This window comes from Lactuca virosa, chromosome 2 (genome assembly GCF_052849685.1).
Source record: "Lactuca virosa cultivar CGN04683 chromosome 2, Lactuca_virosa_CGN04683_v6, whole genome shotgun sequence".
Classification (NCBI taxonomy): domain Eukaryota; kingdom Viridiplantae; phylum Streptophyta; class Magnoliopsida; order Asterales; family Asteraceae; genus Lactuca; species Lactuca virosa.
In genome coordinates, this window is record NC_136427.1 from 116306173 (window position 1) to 116327779 (window position 21607).

Below are 21607 nucleotides of genomic sequence, written 5' to 3' on the forward strand. Positions count from 1 at the left end.
TTATCTCTGTCATTCCCTATTGTATCTTAAGAACTCTCTTGACCAACCATAGTCTCCAACGAGTGCACTTGCAACTAGAGAGGCGCATGACACCTCCGGTTTCACAAAACACACATATGTAGCCTAATTGAACCAGATTTAGATCTTGGATCTCAACCCATGACACATGAAATGGACCTTCGATTCCAAAATCTCTATATATTGAGAGAATGCTTCTTCTAAGGATTGGTTGGTAGTCACCCATGCCAGAAGACTACCGACAGTGGACTCCACATCTGCATACACTATTAAGAACTGATTTTTAATACAAGGTGAATGATAAAACTCTAGTCAGTGGCGGACCCTCTAAGGGGCCGGGGGAGGCCATGACCCCCCAGGTTTTTTTTCATACTAATACCTGTATATAGACTGCATATAGTGTAATTATCTCCAAAAAGCCCATAAAACCAAATTTATGCGCCCATATAATTGCTGGTATATACAAGCAACTTCAAACAAATCAGAAAACCAACCTTATCAGAAACTGATAATTCGAAAAGAAAATTACTTAACAAAATACCAAAAAATCACTGGAAAAATCAAAACAACTGCTATTTATTAGGATAGTTAAATTAGGAAACCAAAACTCTATAAATCAACCGGTAATTATTCCAATATACAAGCTTTTTTACTCTGATCTTTGAGAAAATATATAAAACCCTAATAATCTTAAAAAATCATCGCTAACACCGAGAAAAACCCTCAAGGCTCACCGGAAAATATCGACGCCGTTGGAATGGTCAGCTACACTGTTTGTCGAACCAGCGACCTCCGTGAGCTCTCGCTATTTGCTCTCCACCCTTGTTGCTCACCTCCGAGTGCTCTCTCTATCTATTCTCAGTCGTTTGCCGAACCGCTCCCACCATCCGATCGGCGCCCTTCGTGATTCTCGTTATCTTCTCCGTCGGTCTTGTACTCCTGTATGTGTTTTCTTTGCTTTCCCTCTTTCTTTTTCTCTTTCACTTGTCAAAAGTTAAGAGGGTGGGGTACACAAATGTCCTACGAACTTTCTAGTATTTACCCGTTGAGTCCCTAAAGTTTTTATCGGATTTTATGGGTCCCTAATTTAGGATATGACCTGCTCTTTTAGTCACTGTCAACCTATAATAGTCGGTTCAATGACCATTTAGACAAAAAAAACTAACATTGTGCCCCTATAAAACCAAATAGAGGTAAAATACTAAAAGTAATGACAAAGTAAAAAATGTGCCTCCTGGGCAAACTAAATAGAGGTAAAATACTAAAAGTAACTGTGGAAAAGTTAAAATAGTAGAACTGCCTATCTATATTCTATTCATTCACTCATTTATTTTTCTTCCCATGTATTGAAATTATTTTATATTGTAAAGAGTTTAATTTTAAAACATGAAAATGAAAACCTGCGCATTTTATACACACGATGATATTATAAAGTATAAAATTTTGATTTGATTGTCTAAAAATATACCGAATTTAACTATATTATTGTTTTTATATGTTTAATTTAATTATTTGTATTATGTAATAGATATTAAAACGACAATCAAATTTATGAATTAAAAAAAACATGCAAGTTTTATTCAAAATCCCGAAGAGACACATGTAATTATTTTATATAATTATATTTTGAAATTTGGCCCCCTAGCTTTAATTCTTGTGTTCCGTCCCAGACTCTAGTTGAAGAACCCTAAAGTAGGGAGGCGGAGGAGGACAATGAGGTCGGACGATGGAGATGCCAAATGGGAGTGGCCAAGAAGTCATCGATGGCCATTACATTGATTTAACGTTTATTAGTTAAAACAAGAATTTTCAAAAGTGATATCTAAAATATGTAACTTTTATCAATTTTAATATCAATTTTAATTCGGTGGCAAAAATCTTTTTATAAGTATTTAACGGGGCATCTTAGATAGTTACAAGGTTATAGAATCATGAGTGCAAGTTTTAAAACCGAGATGAAATGATGAAATGGAAAATTCAAAAATTAAATTAAACTATGAGTACCACATAGACAAAATCTATAATTTACTCCTCATAGTTTTTGAAATTTAATAATTAAAACGTGTAATTCGTTAAAAAAAATAGTCACGGAAATTGAGAAAAAGAAAAAACTTAGTAACGGATGTCAACGGCTGCGTATGAATCTCGGGAAGCCCCAACCCTCTCCAAACTGGAATCGGAGTGGAACTCCTGCAACGGAAAAGAGGGAAGAACATCTGCTTCTTTTCATCAGTCCATAAACACACAATCAATTAACCATCAATCCCTTCTTCCAGTTTCAAAATTTGGGGGAGAAGAGGGTTGAGAATAACCATAACAACGGCGAAGAAGAAGCAAAAGGAAGGACATGAAGAGGCATAATCGTAATACATCTTCTATTTTTCCCACTTTAATAGTAATCTATGGCATGTTCTTCTTTATTCAGTCGCTCACAGCAAGCGCAGCAGGATCTCTCACCTCCTGCGACGACATATCTGTACCAGTAAGATTTATTTTACATTTCCGTATGAATAATTTGTCTTTACATGTTACCATATTGATCCGTTATAGTAAGATTAATGGCTACCGAATGCTGTCGAGAAACAATTGGAAAAAGGATGGGGGTTTTTAGTTCTGATTTTGAAGTTTGGTGTAAATAGGGAAGATGTTATTGCAAGGTAGGATGTAAATAAATAAGTAGATAATTTGTCTCATATGCATTGCCTGCTCGTCTAAGTCCATATATATATATATATATATATATATATATATATATATATATATATATATATATATATATATATATATATATATATATATATATACTTTCCAATTGGTTAAGCCCCTTTTTACTTCTCTATTTTAGGCAAAACCTTAGTACCTTACTTGTGCATCCAAAGTTCTACATTGGAGATGAAGAAATGATCACAAGTGTTTCTTACACATTTTCTTTTGGAGCATGCATCTTCTGCTAATATGCTGCAAGGTTGTCACTGTGCAATCATGTATACCTCTCTATGTACACTGAAATTCATAGTAGGAACTTTCTTCTTCTCAATAGCTCAAAATATCACTTCTCTTGGCATTCTATCATATGCTTAGTCTATATCATTAAACACAAACCTGAAAGAAGAAATCAAGCCTATTTTATCATCTAAAATTTTGATGTTATATCATTATATGCATCGTCACCTGAGGTTTTCTGAAAAACACTCATTTGATAGATCTCTGATGCATACATACTTGAGAATGGACACAAAGATGCATATGTGGGATTTTGTAATTATTATGATTTACAAGTAATTACTTATTCAACCAATTGAGTTTCAAAAGATGTGGCTGTACTTTTGTGATTCAAGAGTAAGGCATTGGGGGAAAGGTTTGGTTACTTTTTCTTCCACCTTACAAACAAAAGACTAGAAAGGAAATGTATACAAATACTTGAGAATTGAGATGCAGTAAAGATGAAAGTCACATTCACCACCATGCGGGAAGCAAGTATGAAAATACCAAGTGTTTGCTTCAAGAAAGTAAATTGAGGTTAAGTTGTGATGTTGGTTATTGTGGAAGGATGAGAAAGTAGCCTAAGGCAATTCTGATTGTAACTTGTAGTCAGCATGTGATATTTTTGATTATCAAAGACTACATTTCAAGATCTGATATGCTTTTTATGTGTTTACTTTTCAGGTAATGATTAAAATTTGGGTGAATGGTGTTGAAGGCCAAAAATTAGAGGGTCAAAGTGCAACATTTAGTGCAAAAATTGCGGAAACAGCGGATGGAGTTGCTAAACAGTCTGTTGTAGTACCAAATCCCTCAAATTGCTGTTCCAATCTGTCCTCACAGGTCTAATCCTCTATCTCTACTGGCTGCAGTTTGTATGTATATCTTTTTGGGCTCCTTGTAGTTTTAACATATGCTTTTTAAGAGGTCCAGTCTACAGTGGCAGTGAGTAATCATTTCTAACCTAAGTTGAGTTGACCATTACTTGAGAAACTTAAGGGTTTCCTGAAAAGACTAGTCTTTTTTTTTTTTTTTTAACAAGATGTTTGATTATAATGATTTATACCATTGGTGGAGCAGTTAAATGGGTATACCGCGTTGGCCCCACGTGGTGATTGTGACTACCTGGTCAAAGCAAAAGTGGCACAGGCGGGAGGTGCAGCAGGCCTTGTGGTCATAAGTGATACTCAAGGTTGTACATATATATATATATATATATATATATATATATATATTATATATCATAAATGTATGAATGAATAAATAATATTGAATATGTAAATCTCTGTTGCAGATATTGTGGAGATGAGTTGCTCTGAAAAAAGTGGGTTGGACATAAACATTCCTGTTGTTATGATCTCAAAGCTGGGAGGAGATGCTTTGAATAAATCTCTATCTGGTGGAGGCAAAGGTATTGTTATTGTTATGATATTAGTATATCTGTATATGTAGAAATTAACTAGTTGTGTTTCTGTGTAAATAATATAATAATAATAATAATAATAATAATAATAATAATAATAATAATAATAATAATAATAATAATAATAATGGCAGTGGAAGTTGTAGTATATGCACCGGAAAGCCCACTGATTGACCCTGCAGCAGCATTTTTATGGTTGATAGCGGTTGGAACAATAGTCTGTGCTTCACTTTGGTCTGATATCACTAAAATTAATCACACCAATGAGCCCTACAACCAGCTCTCACCAAAGGTTACCTTTCTCTCTCTCTCTCTCTCTCTCTCTCTCACATCCATCCCCAGTTTGAACATAAATTAAATATTTTGTTTGATTGGAAAGGTTGAGGAGGAGGAGGAGAATGAAATTATTGAGATGAGCACAATGAGCGCTGTAGTATTTGTGATTACAGCATCAACCTTTTTGGTGCTGCTCTATCTGTTTATGTCATCTTGGTTCATCTGGCTGCTCATTGTCTTTTTCTGCATCGGAGCTGTTGAGGTATATTAATATTACCATCCATCCATATTTTATATTCTACAAATATATTATATATCTACTTCTTTCATATCGTGTTTGTCATCAGGGGATGCATTCTTGTATAGTGGCACTCTTAAAAAGGTAATCTGGAACTCATTTTTTTTTATTGGTCTACATCAAGTTTGTGTATGATAATTGATATTATATGTGTGTGTGTGTTTATTGTTACAGCAAATGTAGAAGTTGTGGACAAAAGGCAGTGAATGTCCCATTTTTTGGGACGACAACTGTCATGTCGCTATTGGTGCTTTTATTTTGTATGGCATTTGCAGTTTTCTGGGTATGGACTCGAAAGGAATCGTATTCTTGGGTCGGTCAAGACATTTTGGTTAGCTATTGTCACAACATTCCAAATTTACTTTATTGTCCCCTTTTTACATATAATATATTATATATTATATATGTTTGTTTGGTGGTAACATAACATTGTTTGAACAGGGAGTCTGTTTGATTATAGCAGTGTTGCAGTTAGCACAATTACCCAATATTAAGGTAAATATTGTCACTACAAAACAACAAATGGTAAAATGTGAATTATATTATATACGTTGGTGTTACATTGATTGATTCCAGGTTGCTACAGTCCTTCTTTGTTGCGCATTTGCATATGACATCTTCTGGGTTTTCATATCACCCATTTTCTTCCATGACAGCGTTATGATTTCGGTACTACTCATCCATTCCTTTCCTAACTAAATAAAAAAATAAAGCTTTTTTTTTTTTTTTTTTTTTTTAGCCAATACAAACAGCACAGCACCATTTTCTTGAGAGAATAATTGTTTTATTATCATCTCCAATTCCAACTGAAGGTTTTTTTTTTTTTTTTTTTATGAAGCAGAGCTCCATACATTTCTTATTATTTTTTTTTATTATGAAGGTGGCTGCAGGTGATAGCAGCAGTGGAGAAACTATCCCTATGGTTTTGAGGTTTCCACGAGTGTTTGATCCTTGGGGAGGATATAGTATATTAGGTTTTGGGGATATTCTTTTTCCAGGCCTGCTTCTCTCATTTACTGTTAGGTAACCTTCTCTCCACATTCAAAAAACTCCTAGACCATATTATTATTTTTTAATATCTCATCTCATGTTAAATATAGTATAGGGTTTTATGTATGCCTACTGTTGCTTATATTTAGTCTCCTGATTTAGGTTGTATTTTGTATATAAAAAAAGGGTTTAGTAACTTTAACCTTACAAAAAGATTGTAATTTTTGTTCCGTTGGCAGTTAATTAATCCTAGTCCCAATCTGAGTAACAAGCTATTCTATCTTGTACTATGTAACAAACATGGCCTAGATATTCTTATTTCTTTGACAAATCTTAGATCTTTGTCATTTTAGGATTCATACTGCAAATGACATGTGACATGGAACCCACAATTGCTAGTTTTAATTAGTATGCTTTTGAATTTTTGGGAGTTTATTATTTCGTTTCTATACAAACAAACAATCAAAAATTACATGCACAACCATTTTGTTAGTAGTTATTTTTTGTATTTCAGGTTTGACAAAGCAAAAAAGAAGACTTGGCATGATGGCTATTTTCTATGGTTGGCGATTGGATATGCATGCGGTGCGTATTTTTACTTTTTAGGAAATTAATTCATCTTTATACAATACTTTTAGTTTAAATTGATCAAGCTATTTATTTTAATTATTGAATAAACAGTTTATTTAATTTATCTATAACTAAATGCAAAATCAATAAATATTTAATATGTAGGACGAAAATAGCTAAAAAAACATCATCTTTCAGGAATGTTCTCTAACTTCTTTTCATCTCCAACCATTTACTCTTAACAACCTAACTCTAGAATTTTTATAATAAATTAATTCATCTTTATACAACACTTTAGTATAGTTCGACTATTTTATTTTATTGAATTAATAAACAAAACAGTTTATGTACAACTTAATTAACGATATAAATTTAACATGTATAACCAACAATATTAGATTACATTTTGATTTAGTTGTAATTTATTTTAGTTTAAATTGTAATTTTTGTACCTTAATGTTGTAATATATTGGACTCAGTTAACGATCTAGGCGAGATTTTATAATGATATTGCTATTGCCATTTTAGAATAAATTGGACATTTTAAGATAGTTATTTAACAAAACTATCTAAAGTGGTCAAAATGAGCACATAAATATAATGAACAAATGGATTATGAAATTCTAATTTATTTTTATTAGAGGAATAAATAGGATTCCTCTGTTTAGTTTAGCCATTGAAGTTTGTTTTTCTGTGTACTTTGTTCTCTAAGTGGATATTTGGAGTTTAGAGATGCTCCAAGAGTTCATTTTAGTATGCCATGTTCAGTATTAACCAGCAATGATCATGAAATATGTTTTTTTTTTTTTTTTTTTTTTTTTTACAAATGTACATTTGCATAGAATAGAAGTGATATCCCTTTTATGCATTGCACGCAGGCCTGTTGCTAACGTACTTGGGATTGTACCTGATGAACGGGCATGGTCAACCTGCTCTGCTCTATCTCGTTCCTTGTACATTAGGTAGGTATCGATTATTGTATTTATTTCAAATACTTTTGTTTGTTACACAATGTAGGAAAAGATATAAATGCCCTTTCTCATCTTCATTATAAAAAAAATAGCCTACAAAGCTCGTCCTATCATCTTTACATTTCCATATTCGGTGTTATTGCATTGCAGGAACTTGTATCATACTGGGTTTGGTGAGAGGTGAGCTAAAAGAACTTTGGAATTATAATAATAATAATAATAATAATAATGCAAATGAATACAAGCAAACCCCTGGAGGAGAGGAACAAGCTTGATATCATATCTACTTGCACTCCGTGGAGAGACAATCAACTTATTATCTATTACATACCCCGTGTCTATGCTTCATCCACATCTTGTGTTTCGTTTTATAGCAATATATAACATGGAACTGTTTGTAGATTTGTCTTTTTGGCTGTTTTGGATCTAATGTTCTTAGTTATGCAGCATCTTATTCTTTGCTTTGTGTTCATGCTTTATGTGTAAATTCTGACATTTCTACATGTGGTTTTGAAGTGTTGATGTTTGTTTGCCAAAGTGTTAGACTAAGACCTCACTCCCATTTGTCATGTAGAACAAGACAAAACATGATGATTATGCACCGTGTTCCACATCTTTTACAAATGTATGCCAAAGCCAAACACATTATTAGGTCATGTTATGCCTATGTGATAATGATCCACTATAAGGATTGGATTTGGATGTCTACTAATCCGCCAAAACATGATGATTAGCACTACTTACATCTTCCCTAAACTGAGATTTTTTTGATCATAAAAGAACTATAAAACCCAAATAAAAATAGATTTATCATTTACGAGTCATGCATAGTTAATAATTGTGATAATTAGGTTTGTATATACATACATTTTCTTGTTATATATTATCTATCGGCTAGCTAGTTTATCAACTAATCCGCCAAGCATAGCCTTAGTTACTTCTATTTTCGGAGTTTATTGGTTTTTATTAATATTGTGACCTTCATAGAAATTTATATACGTTGTGGTATAGAAGTTTTGAGGTATTACATCAATCGAATAAGGTGAAGGTAAACATATGAATAAAGAATTGCCATTCTTTCTTGTCCTTTTGCATTATTAATACATTTTTATGGTTTAAATCCACGCTGATTGAATTTCATGGTAAATGGCTACTATGATTAGTAAGATTTCAAAGTAGATTGATTTTAGAAAAATGAAAATAAAATGTTATAGTAAGAAAAAGATAAAGTATAATGTTATTTTATACTGTTAGACCTAAATAAAACAAGAGGTATATAGATTGACATTCTGAAACTAATATAATGGAAATTCATTAGTGTATTCAATATTAAAGTACCAACTACAAAGCATGACAATTGAGTTAATCATTGGTTTAGTCGAATCAACTATTCAAAATGGTTACTTGAGTACTCGGCTTAGGTTTTTGCTTCTATTTAAGTGAATAATTTCATGAACAAATTATATGTTGATTTGATATTAGGATGACTGATGTCATAACCATTGTATATATTTTGCTAATGTATTTTTTTAACCATATCAGCTGACAAGACTTTTTAATAGTAAAAGAGAAACAAATAGCGGGTGTAACATTTAGTTCCTGGTATGTATTTAAACTTTTAATTTATTCATTTTTATAGAGCAATTCGACAAGTCGGAAGCCCCAGACTCGTCGAGTAGAGATTTTATGGACCGCGGATTTCAAGAACCCAACTCGACAAGTTGGGTGACCTCAACTCGGACGAGTTGGCTGGGTAAAATGAAACCCTAATTCTGGGGTTTTGCACCCTATTTAAACACCTTAAACCTTTCATGCTGGCCTCATTTCCCAGCCTCCACTGTTCTAACCCTAAATCTCGAAACCCTAAGGCATTTGTGAGAGTTTGTGAGCCATTTTGGGTGTTTTTGGTGTGTGTTGAAGCCATTGGAAGAAGGAAAAGCTTGAAGACTCAAAAAAGGAACATATAGATTGTAACACCCCAAAAATCATGACCAAAAATTTCATTTTTAATTAAGTAGCTTATAAAATTGTTTACTGAAAAAAAAAACATCATCGATATCATAACATCCCATAATCCCATAAAATCAAATGTCATAAAACATGTCGTGGAATAATAATAGTGTCAGAGTACAATCCCAAGAACATCATAGTGCGGAAATCATGTGTGTGCGATGCGCTGCTACTGTGCCGGCTTCTTCCCCTTCGGTGAAGAGGTACCTGAAACAAAACTGAAAACTGTAAGCACAAAGCTTAGTGAGTTCCCCCATCATACCACATACCACATAAGGCCTGTCCCTCGGTATCTTTCAATCGGTATCTAAGCGGCATGACTGGGAGCTGGACTCCCCTTCGGTATCTTTCAACCGGTAGTCAGGAGCTAACCTCCCCTTCGGTATCTTACAACTGGTAACCAGGAGCTAACCTCCCCTTCGGTATCTTTCAACCGGTAGCCGGGAGCTAACCTCCCAGTCAGTATCTTTCAACCGGTAACGGGGGATTATTTCACCCCTACCACTACCACATAATAGCATCTCATGAACATATATCTAGGCATGCATGGGTGTTGTCTAGCCCTTCGGTATCTTTCAACTGGTAACTGGGGGCTGTTCCGCCCCTACTACTACTAACACATTTAGCATTCTAGCACATAATCATAACAGATAGCAACATACCAGATAATTATCACAAAGACAATCATCTCTACTATAATCTCTTACTGGTGGGCCGGCCTTGGTGCCTTAGAGCCACTTCTACTGGAAGGTAACTCACCTCAGTGTCGTGAAGTGTCCGAATTGTCCTCGCTGCCGAGATCAACTCCTTTCAATTCCTACACATAACAATCTTCCTTAATTACCATTTCATGGTCAACTCATGTCAAAGTCAAAGTCAAGGTCAACACCTTGGTCAAAGTCAACTCTGGGTCAAAGTCAACATCTGGTTGACTCAACTCGCCGAGTTCCATAGTCCTTAGAACACTAAAAGCTTTGACCCTACTCGTCGAGTCTTTCAAGAACTTGCCGAGTTCTCCTTCATACAAGGTCGGGACTTTCTACCACTGACTCGCCGAGTTCATCCTTGAACTCATCGAGTCCTTCTTAATGCAAGAAGGCACGTCTAGTCCTGGACTCGCCGAGTTCCTTATGAACTCGTCGAGTTCGTCTTCATGCAGTTGGGACTTAGTCTTGAACTCGCCGAGTTCCATGATCTTCAGGCCCACAATGAACCCAACAGGCTGAGTGTTCTTCCAGCTCAACACATTGCCCATTATCAGAAGAGGTTTGGGGGAAATGAACTCGCCGAGTCCCTCTATGTCCAAAACTATTCAGTCGACTTCAGTCTAGCTTAATGCATTCAAAACATAGATCTGACCTCCTAGGGTCCATATTATACGTAAAGTTACAAACTTGACGTTCATGCATGGGGTATTTAGCTCAAATGGGCCTAAAAAGAGGTTTATATGGTGCATGGGACTCTTATAGCAATAAAGTTGGCACCTTTATGCCATGAGAACCCTCCAAGGTTCAAGATCTGAAGTCAACACTCTACATTACGCTCTAAACCTGAAGGTGACTTAGAAATGCCCCAAAAATGACAAGATTCAAGCCCTAAAGAAGGTCTAACAAATGGGAAGTCAAAGTTGAAGCTTTTTAACTCAAACAAGCTGGAAATGCAACCAAGACTTTGGATCTACTGCCTTCTTCTTGAACCTCCAAGCCTTTCCTTCCTTCTCTAAGCTTCAAATCACCAAAAATGGCACCAAAATAGCTCAAGAACACTCACAACTGATTAGGGTTTTGAGAATGGGGTTTGAGGGTGACGGAGGCTGGAGTGGAGGCCACTTAATGTGTTTAAATAGGGTGAAAACCCTCAAATTTAGGGTTTCATCCAGACAGGTCTACTCGTCGAGTCGGGGCTTCCGACTCGCGAGTAGATTCTTCCACATGCGTCCAAATTTAGTCTCCACTCGACGAGTTGGGGCCTCCAACTCGTCGAGTCCCAGAGTAAAAGTGCAAAAATTCTTATTTAATTTACGTACCAGGAACCGGGCGTTACATAGATCCAAAATCCTTGCCTCATCCACAACCCTTTTCTAGTATAAAGCTTGAACCTTGCCTTGTAGTTGTTTAGATCTTCTTTTGGGGTTATTTTGCTTGGTTTTGGCCCAAATATCATGGTCCTTGGGAGTTGGACGTCCCAAATGGTTAACACTTCAGAATTAGGGTCTTGAGGGGTTTTCATGGCATAAAGGTGCTAACTTTACGGCCATGGAAGTCCCATGCAACCGTTAGACCATCATTTTGATCCTTCAAGCTCTAAATGGCCATGCATGTGGATACAGTTTAAGACTTTACGTGATCTTTTGGTCCCTAGAGTCCAGATCTATGACCTCATGGTCTATCTTGTAGTTTCGGTGGTCTTTGGATGAAGACTTTGGACTTTTTGGGTTAGGGTTTGAGCTTAATCTCATTATGAAGGGTATTAATGGGTAAAGTTGGAAACTTTACCCTCCTAGAGGCATTTCCAGTCTAGATTTGGAGTATAGGATGTAGATCTGAAGAATAATGGCTTAATGCATTAAGAAGGATTAACAGACTGAAGAACTCGACGAGTTCATAAAGGAACTCAACGAGTTGATTAGAAGTTTCCCGATTTTGTTGTAAATGACGAACTCGGCGAGTTGGGAGAAAACTCGACGAGTCGACCCGGGATATCGCGATTCTGTGAGCTATGGAAACTCGTCGAGTTGGAAGATAACTCGATGAGTTGGATCGCAATATCATGATTCTGTGATTTATGAAAACTCGACGAGTCGAAGGGCAAACTCGACGAGTTGAGTCAACTCGGAGCGTTGACTTTGACTTGGACCAAAGCTGACCGTTAAGGGGATTATGAGTATGAAAGAGTAATCAAGGAAATCTTTTATGTGTAGGGCATTGAGTTGGGTTGATATTCGGAGTCGGGGACTATTCGGTTACTTCCAGTTTTCGAGGTGAGTTACCTTCCCGGTATGAGTGGGTCGAAGGCACCAATGTCGGCCCACTAGTAGTTGTTTACAGTAGAGATGATTGTTTTTGTGATAATTTTCTGGTATGCCACTATCTGTTGATATTATGTGCTTGTATGCTAAGTTATTACGTTGTAGTGGTAGGGGTGAAATAGACCTCGTAACCGGTTGAAAGAGACCGAAGGGGTAGGCCAGCACCTAGATATTCTAGGTAGTATGTGATTTATGTGCTTATATGCTAGGATATTATGTGGTAGTGGTAGGGGTGAAATAGACCCCATAACCGGTTGAAAGAGACCGAAGGAGTAGGCCAACACCCAGATATGCTAGGCAGTTACCGGTTGAAAGAGACCGAAGGGGTAGGCCAGCACCCTGATATGCTAGGCGGTTATCGGTTGAAAGAGACCGAAGGGGTAGGCCAGCACCCTGATATGCTAGACAGTATCGGTTGAAAGAGACCGAAGGGGTAGGCTAGCACCCGAATATGCTAGGCAGTATGTTTATTGTATGGTATGTGGTATGATGGGGGAACTCACTAAGCTTCGTGCTTACGGTTTTTGGTTTTGGTTTCAGGTACTTCTTCTTCGAAAGGAAAGGAGCCGGCATGATTGCAGCGCATCACACTATGATTTTCCGCACATGAGATCTTTGGGAGTTGTACTCTGATGTAGTTTTCTTATGATATGTTTTGGATATTGATTTTGATTATGACATGTGATGACACTATTGATGTTTTTAGACTGCTAGCTTTTATAATTACGTAATTAAAAATGAAATTTTTGGTCATGAATTTTGGGATGTTACAGAGGGGGTTCTCACGGCAATGTCGATGGGGGTAATGGTGTGACATGGTTTACTAATAAGCATATAAATAAGAAAAATATTTTAAAAACCCACATAAGCAAAGAAAGTTAAATCGTATGAGAAATCAACAATTTATAATTGGCATTGTTTGTTATCTTAATGAAATTGATAACCGAAGTTAGAATACAACAACAAATCCCAAGAATCCCATTAGAATAGGACGGGGGAGAGGTGGATGTCAGCAGTCATGCCTCCTGGTGGACATAAGGATGACCTCCAACATTTAGCTAGAACGAGGACACGTAGAAGATGCAAACAAGGAGATCTGGTGAAAGAGAGCAACAAGAAAATAACTGAGTAAATCATAATACAAGCAAGTGAATCTGAGAACCTGCACATAAGGCAAAACAAAGATAGAGTAAGTTAATATGAGCAATAAAACATATACATGAAAAAAATTGAAAAAATCATATGAGCATGATGCATTTAACAACAACAGAGATCATAAAATAGAACATACAAAGGTAATATGCTAGTCATTAGATCATGTTCTCAAAGTAAGTTCCTCCATATCTAGTCTCACAGTATCCTCTCACTTCCTTCTAAAATATCCTCCTCTCTTAACTTGGCTTGACCATCCTGACCGTCCTTGATGGTGGCCTCCTTTGGACATGTCCATACCACCTCAATCTTTCTTCCCTCAAATTTTCGATGATTTGTGCTACTCCTAAGGAATTTCTTATAGTTTTAATAAAAATCCTTACTTTTTAAATGACTGTACATATAAAAGACTCTAGCAAGTAACTAGAGAAAAAAGAGGAAATTACATCAAAATGTTTAAAATGGGGTTTTGAAGCCATAAGTTCCAATTAGTGTGGAATTTATGCTTCATGTGAATCACCCAACAAAAAGAAGAAGAAACAATATCATTAACAAGTCTATCTTTTCTAGATCTATATCTATCAACACATTTATTCCGGAAGTTCCAAAGGATCCACCAAGCCGTAGTGATAATTGCATATAGAGCCAATTTACGAGTTGCCGAAAGACGAGAAGAAGAAACAAAACCTTCAAAGACAGACATCGAACCAAGATTAGAAAAATCCACGTCATACAAAATTACCAATTTGGAGAGAACCTACTTCGCTACATCACACTCCAAGAAAACATGATTCACATTTTCAACAACATCGCCATGTGATCAGACTAGGAACATCAATACGCGAGACAAGAGATTATATTTTGCAGGAAGATGGTTTAATAGTAACCTCCAACAAAATATTAACCTTAATAGGAACCACTATATTCCAATGCATGTGATATGTGACATGGTGTAGCATACAGTCATCAATAACCATACAAGTTTCTTTGATCATGAAATCACCTCCAATACCTAACTCCCAAGTCCATATATAGGAATCTGAGTAAATTGCTAATTCATTACCAAGGCCTCCAAAGTTGAGAGTTGAGTTAACTCCAAACTCCCTCTCAACTCTATACCCGCGCTGACTCTCTACTCCACCGCCATTTCAAACAAAGATTATCCCGCCTATTTGTTATTTAGAAGCTCATATCCACGTCTAGAATAAACAATCTAGGAAACTTGAATTGTAAAGCCTTATTCCCAATTAAGACTTTTTTTTTCCAAAATCTAGTATTATTTCCATTCCTAACTTTTTTCTATAAGGTAACCAGAGAGATGATTTGGTGATCATGAAGCTTAACAACTGCAACAACTATAGAAAACCATACCCTTTTCACCACTAGACCTCAAGTACCAACAATAAAACCACCTATCAGATTTGATAACTTGGACCCAAATCATATCTGGATTTTGAACGAATATCCGTCTCCATTTTCACAACAAAGATTTGTTAATAGCCAAAAGACTTCCAATACCCAAACCTCCAACTTGTTTGGAAGCCAAAACATTTGATCACTTTACCCAATAAATCCTTTTATCACAAATGACAACTCTTTTAGAAAAAAAGACACGATATGCCTCAAGCTTTTCAACAATTTTAACATGCATTTTAATAAAGAGCAATAAAAAAATGCATAAAGAGCCCAACATTGATGTGATGATCGTGTAACACCCTCTAACATGTAACATTTTTGTTCTCCAAGCTAAGAAACACCCCCAGGTATTTGAAAGAAAAGTTCTTAGCCTCACACCCCATAACCGAAGAAAGAGATTGCACTTTGGCTTCAAGAACTCTAACTCTCAGTAATTTCAGTTTCTGAAAATTAATCTATATGCCTGAAATATAATAGAAACCTACCAACATTAGAATCAAGTTTTCCACATTTTCTCTAGACCATTTACCAGGACAAATTGCGTCATTTCATATAATAAATAAGAAACATATTTTGTTCTTCGAGCCAAGAATCTAACCTTGAACCTTTCAAAAATAGGTTCCCAACTTGCAATTCGAGACATATTTTGATCAACCAACACCCCCAGGCCCCAGATATTTGAAAGAAAAGTTCTTTGCCTCACAGCCCATAGTCGAAGCAAGAGATTGCACTTTGGCTTCAAGAACTCTAACTCTCAGTAATTTCAGTTTCTGAAAATTAATCCGTAGGCCCGAAACATCATAGAAACATATCAAGATTTGAATCAAATTTTCCACATTTTCTCTAGACCATTTACCATGACAAATGGTGTCATTTTCATATAATAGATGAGAAACATGGATGCTATTATACACCACTTTAATAGGGTAAAAAACCTGCATCAACCACATCAGGCATCGTGGCATTCAAAGCCTCCATAATCAAGAGAAAAAGAAAAAAGAGATAAAATATAACCTTGTCTAAGACCATGTTCCATATTGAATTTATCAATGGGACTCCTATTAACAAGAACAGAAGATCATGAAAATACCAAACCAACTTTAATCCACATCAACCACTTCGGCCCAAATCTCATGAGACTTATAACTTTAAAAAAGGAAATCCCATGAAATAGAATCATAAGCCTTTTCAAAGTCAAATTTCATAATCATGCATTTCTTTTTGTACCTGTCACACCACGCCACCACTTCGTTCATTAACAAAGTCATGTCTAAATTTTTTTTACCCTTCAAGAAATTTGATTGCTTATAACCGATCAGAGACTCCATATCCTCAACTAGATGGTTATGATGGATTTTATAGGTTATAACTACATGTGCAATGTGGAAAATAAATTAACAATTAAGAAGGGCACATGCAACCTATAAGGATCTATGTCTTTAACACTTTGAAGGCAACATACTTTGAATAACAAAACTAACATGAACCCTATGATAATCGAAATCATGGATTATGCTTACATACCTTAGATTTGTTGTAGCAAACAAATCACTTCAATCCTTCATTTGTAGAGCTTGAGAAGCTAGCACCAAAAGATTAGTGCCTCTGAATACTATCGAAGGAGAGGAGGGGGATGCAAAAATCAACTATTCTTTTGAGAGGAAGAGTAGCCGAAAATAGGAGATCCTAGCGACCTATTTATACTAGCTCAGGAAACCTTAGAAACCATAATTTGAACATATAATATTATTATTTCAAATCCGGGTGGTTATCTAGTTTCCTTATCATCATGGAGGCTTCCAGAAACACTAATTAGGGTCTCCAAAACCGTCCCCTATAGGAAGGTTCTGGAACCTCTCCTTTGTTCAACTATTGAACAAATACAGCTTAGCCCTTACACTCTCAATTAATTCTAATTAATCCCAAAATTAATTCCGATTAATTTCTGATTAAGTCTTAATTAATTACCATTTCAAATTAATATATTAATCACATAATATACTAACAAATCATATATTGCAATTTATTAATCATAACAAATCAATAAATCACCCTCTCTCTATAAATGTCATTCTAACCAAGTTCTAGTTAGGAGGGCAACCCCAAAAGGACTTTTCTACTGATTACAAATATATTCCAATCTGGTTATTAGCTTAGACACCTTAATCCAACAGGTTAGTCATTGTCTTTTGAAAAGATCTTGTACAAAACCCCAATCAGACTAATAGGTCCAAAATCTTTCACCAACCTTAGATCTTGCACTTTAGGAATCAATGTGATAAAAGACGAGTTGCAACCTGGCGGTATAAACCCTATATTACCAAAATCAAACATGAATGCCATAATCTCATCTTAAATAACATCCCCAAAATGTTTCAAAAAATAAAAGTTAAACTTATCTGGAATCGGGGCCTTATCACTTCAACCCTATGTATGATGTAGCGGTACTTTCTGTCAATATGCTTGGAACTACCATGATCCTTTGGTTCTTTGGTCAAAGCAACCGTACCTTCATTATCACAGAAGAGTTTCATTGGATCTTGAATGATCGGGACTACTCCGAGATCTTCGATGAAATTCTTCAACCAATCTGATTCCTTTGATGCCCTACTCGCTGCAATGTACTCTGATTCACAAGTAGAATAAGCCACCGTTGACTGCTTGGAACTTTTCTAAGTCACCGCTCCACCATTTAACAAAAACACCTAGCTAGATTGAGAACAAAAATTGTCTCGGTTTGTTTGAAAGTTGGCGTCACTGTAACCACTCACTTTTAACGTATCATTTCCGCCGGGAACTAGGAACAAATGGTTTGTTCTTCGTAAATACTTAAGAATATTCTTGACTGATGTCCAATGGGCTCCGCCTGGATTACCATGAAATCGACTAACCATGCTCAAAGTATAAGTCACATCAGGTTGAGTTCATACATGTCATAACATACATGATCGATCCTATGTTGGGTTTTTATTCAAAAATTAGTTTAAAAAACATAAGATTTAGCAACAACACACTTTAAAATTAAAATAAACATAAAACAAGTTTATATCCACCAAGGATCCTCTTGAAAATTGTAGAAAGGTTTAAACACAACCAAAGAAGAAGATGAAGAAATAACAACCTTTGTAGTTCTTTGGATCCTCTTGGGAGGCTTCGAAGTTAAAGAATAATGACGAACTTTAGAGACACCAACAATGGCTTAACTTGATGTAGATGCTAGTCTAAAACTCTTAAATCTTAAGCTTGAAGTTCATAACCAAAGTATAAACTTCAAGAGAGTAAAAATGCAAGTAACTTGAACTCTTGATCTTCAAAAGCAAGAGAGAATGAGAGAGATAGAGAGGATTTCGAAATTATGCTTGCCGACATGAAAATTTTCTCACTTCATAAAGCTAATTCTTTATCCTTAGGTCCTTAGTACTTTAAGCATACCATGTCCCATAAACTCTAAGTGTTCCCCCATGCTTTTAGACATATCTTACTTTCCATTTGTTTAATCAAAAGCCCATAACTTGTCTAGCATATAGGAAGTCATGGGTTTGACTAATAAAAGAAATAGAAAGTTTGTGAATTTTATAAACTCCTTTATAAAATATAAACCTTAACTTTTTGGTAATAGAAAAAAGAGTCTTTATAGTCCAAAATGTCGTACATGACTTAATAAATCATACCATATGATATATATTATGTTATTTGCTAATGAAAATTAATATTTCCATGAAAATAAATAATTTCTAATTAATATAAGAGTTTATTAAATATTTATTAAAATCAATTTCTAATAAATAGTCAATTGTATTAAGTTGTTGTTAGTGTGACCCATTAGTATCATATGTTAATTAATAATATCACTTTAATATGATTCTTGAGCATACTAGATCGTTCAATCTCCCACTTACGCAAGACTCATATTAGACTGATATAGACAGTGGTAAATGTCTAGCAACATTTCACTGCCCCCATCAACATATGACTTTGTGCTATTTGTTAACACCCAATTCCCAAAAAAGCTCAAAACTACAATTGGTGTATAAGGTAAGTTTATTAGTTTTCCCTTTGTTATAGATATCATGTTAAACATGAGATGCGAATCACTATCAATCTCATTTGGTGTTCAACTTTTGGGGCACCTTAGATATCTAACTCTTAACACATAAGAGGAACAAATCCCATCTTGACTACATAAGCCTCTTGCATAGTTCATACCATACCTGAAAATGTCTTTTTATAACTGTCCGGTTAAGGAACAATGTTTGACCATATATTGTTGGTTTATAAAAGTGTTGTGTCAAATTGTATGGTACTAGAATAGTCTTATTTTATCGGGTTGGGTCTGTCCATCCGTGTTTATGCTGTGCTAGGGTTAGACTATTTAATGTGCATGCATGTATCCTTCTAGGGTTAACGATTGTGTCGCCCTACCTAGCTCTTACAGAGAAGTTCACGTTGAACTCTTCTAGAGCTTTGTTAATCTAAGCATTTGACACTATTTTGATCTTCGTTCTTGTCTTTCATTTCTCGTTATTGTCTATAGAATCAAATGATCTTGTTTATTGTTTCCACAATTGGTATCAGAGCAGGAGATAGTGTAATTCATTCGCTATTCTTCTATCGAGTTTTTAAATAGGGTTTATCGTTTCTCTTGGATCTATTGTTGGTGTCTCAACTGCTTCAATCGGTTGTAGGCTCTAGATCTAGATCTCTTGTTTTAACCTAGATCTCGATTCACGTTATTACACATCTGATTCTATATTCGCTTCTGTGAACTCTTGAGAAGATGAATCACGAAGATCCTCATACTATATCTTTCAATCTCTCCAGTAGTATCGAATCTACTACAAGGATCCCAATCCTCTTCCCTCAAGACTATGAAGTCTGGGCTTTACACTTCGAAGACTATGTTCTAGGTCTTGAAGAGCATGGATCAACAATAGGGCAAGCGATGACACAAGAGACGTTTACGCACACAACAACCCGGAAGGTTATCAAAACTCAGGCGGGGTACAATTCTCTATTGAACTCACAAATGTTCCTCAAGATGAGAAGGATAAGCTGTTAAGTAACATCAAGGCGATGAGAATAATAAGGTTTTCTCTTCCTCCAAACACTTTTCGTTTGGTGAGTGCATTTGAGACAACAAAAGAGATATGAGACAGGTTAAAAGAGCTTTATTCAAGCGACGCCGATTTGGAACACTCCGTGCAGACGTTGCTTCTGTTTGAGTTTGGAGCCTTTGTTCAAAAGTCTGATGAAAAAACGGATCAAACATTCAATCGTTTTAATCATCTGTTAATGTCACACCCCCAAACTAGAACGGCGGAATCGTTCGAGGGCGGATGACTTCATGTAGTATCATAACAGTTGAGTAAATAGTAAAGAAAGCAAACACAACCATCATAAATATAATTTAAAAAGTTACATTGTTGATAGTATTACATGTTTCAAAAGAAAGTACATTATGATGATATATTAAGTTTGAAATTGACGCCTTAGCGTCCCTTCCCCAAAAGCTGTTGTTTACCTGTATTACTGAATCCCTGAGAAATACAAGTAGTTTTGAAAAAGTGTCAACAATTAAGTTGGTGAGTTCATAAGCGTTTTTGTATTAGAATTTTATGCCTTTCTGTAAAAATAACTATGTTTGTTTCTTAGAAAATCCAATATTTTCCATAAATGTGTAGTAGTTTTAAAATTTCCAAAAACCCGAAATGCATAAGTTATATCCACACCTAAAGCAGTGTAAGTAGATTTATATGTAGATATATAATCACTAAGGCGCATAATAGCCTCGTAAATCAAAATATTTTAATACTTCATGTGAGTTTTATAACCGTGCTAATGACCCAGACTGCCTGTAACAACGTTCTTCAGGCGTTGAAATGATATGACGTTTGTCACCCCAGACCTGCCGGGTCCAACTGTAGCTAACAGTTTAGGTGCGGGATTGTCAATCCCGTATAGATCTATACACAAGTATCACGCTCTCCCTACAGGAGATTATGGTTTATAACACAGGACTTGAAATGCGTACTTGAAAGTACGTGAAGTTAAATGTCTCACAAAAGTTTGTATCAAATAGATATACGTATGAAAAGTCCATTTTTCTTGTAAATGTAAGTATTTCCTTTCTATAGTGTTCATAGAGTGTAAAATATCATGAATATCTCGTAAATACCTATTATAGTTTTTCAAAAGTGTGTTTCATTTGAATGATAAACCTTAGTGTGCTACCAACTTTGCATGTAAAGTATAACATTTGTAATAACGTTATTTTACTTATTTAACATTTATACACAAAATGTAGATAAAGCATTTGAAACTGTATGTAACGATGCATTTTAACATAAGTTTTTCTTGCGTATCACTTGTATTCTCCCCCTAAAATATAGTAAAAACGTGAAAATATAGGGGTATGAACTCACCTGGAAAGGGTGATGATTTGAAGAAAACGAGACTTTTCTCGGGCAACACTT

The 21607-nt window shown here is 35.4% G+C and overlaps 1 protein-coding gene across 2 annotated transcripts; it reads left to right on the plus strand.

The window, feature by feature from the left end:
• Positions 1-2128: 2128 nt before the first annotated feature.
• LOC145159387 (signal peptide peptidase-like 3) lies at positions 2129-8000 on the plus strand. Of its 2 annotated transcripts, none has more exons than XM_079078349.1 (14): positions 2129-2500; positions 3685-3843; positions 4081-4192; positions 4295-4411; positions 4558-4715; positions 4803-4961; positions 5047-5081; positions 5172-5328; positions 5439-5492; positions 5574-5666; positions 5878-6020; positions 6502-6572; positions 7436-7519; positions 7679-8000. In XM_079078349.1, the coding sequence occupies exons 1-14, from the start codon at positions 2366-2368 to the stop codon at positions 7801-7803; spliced, it is 1602 nt and encodes a 533-aa protein (XP_078934475.1). In that variant the 5' UTR covers positions 2129-2365; the 3' UTR covers positions 7804-8000. The 2 variants fall into 2 exon arrangements, with proteins under 2 accessions (XP_078934475.1, XP_078934476.1); XM_079078350.1 differs by having other exon boundaries at positions 4570-4715.
• The last annotated feature ends 13607 nt before the right edge of the window (positions 8001-21607 follow it).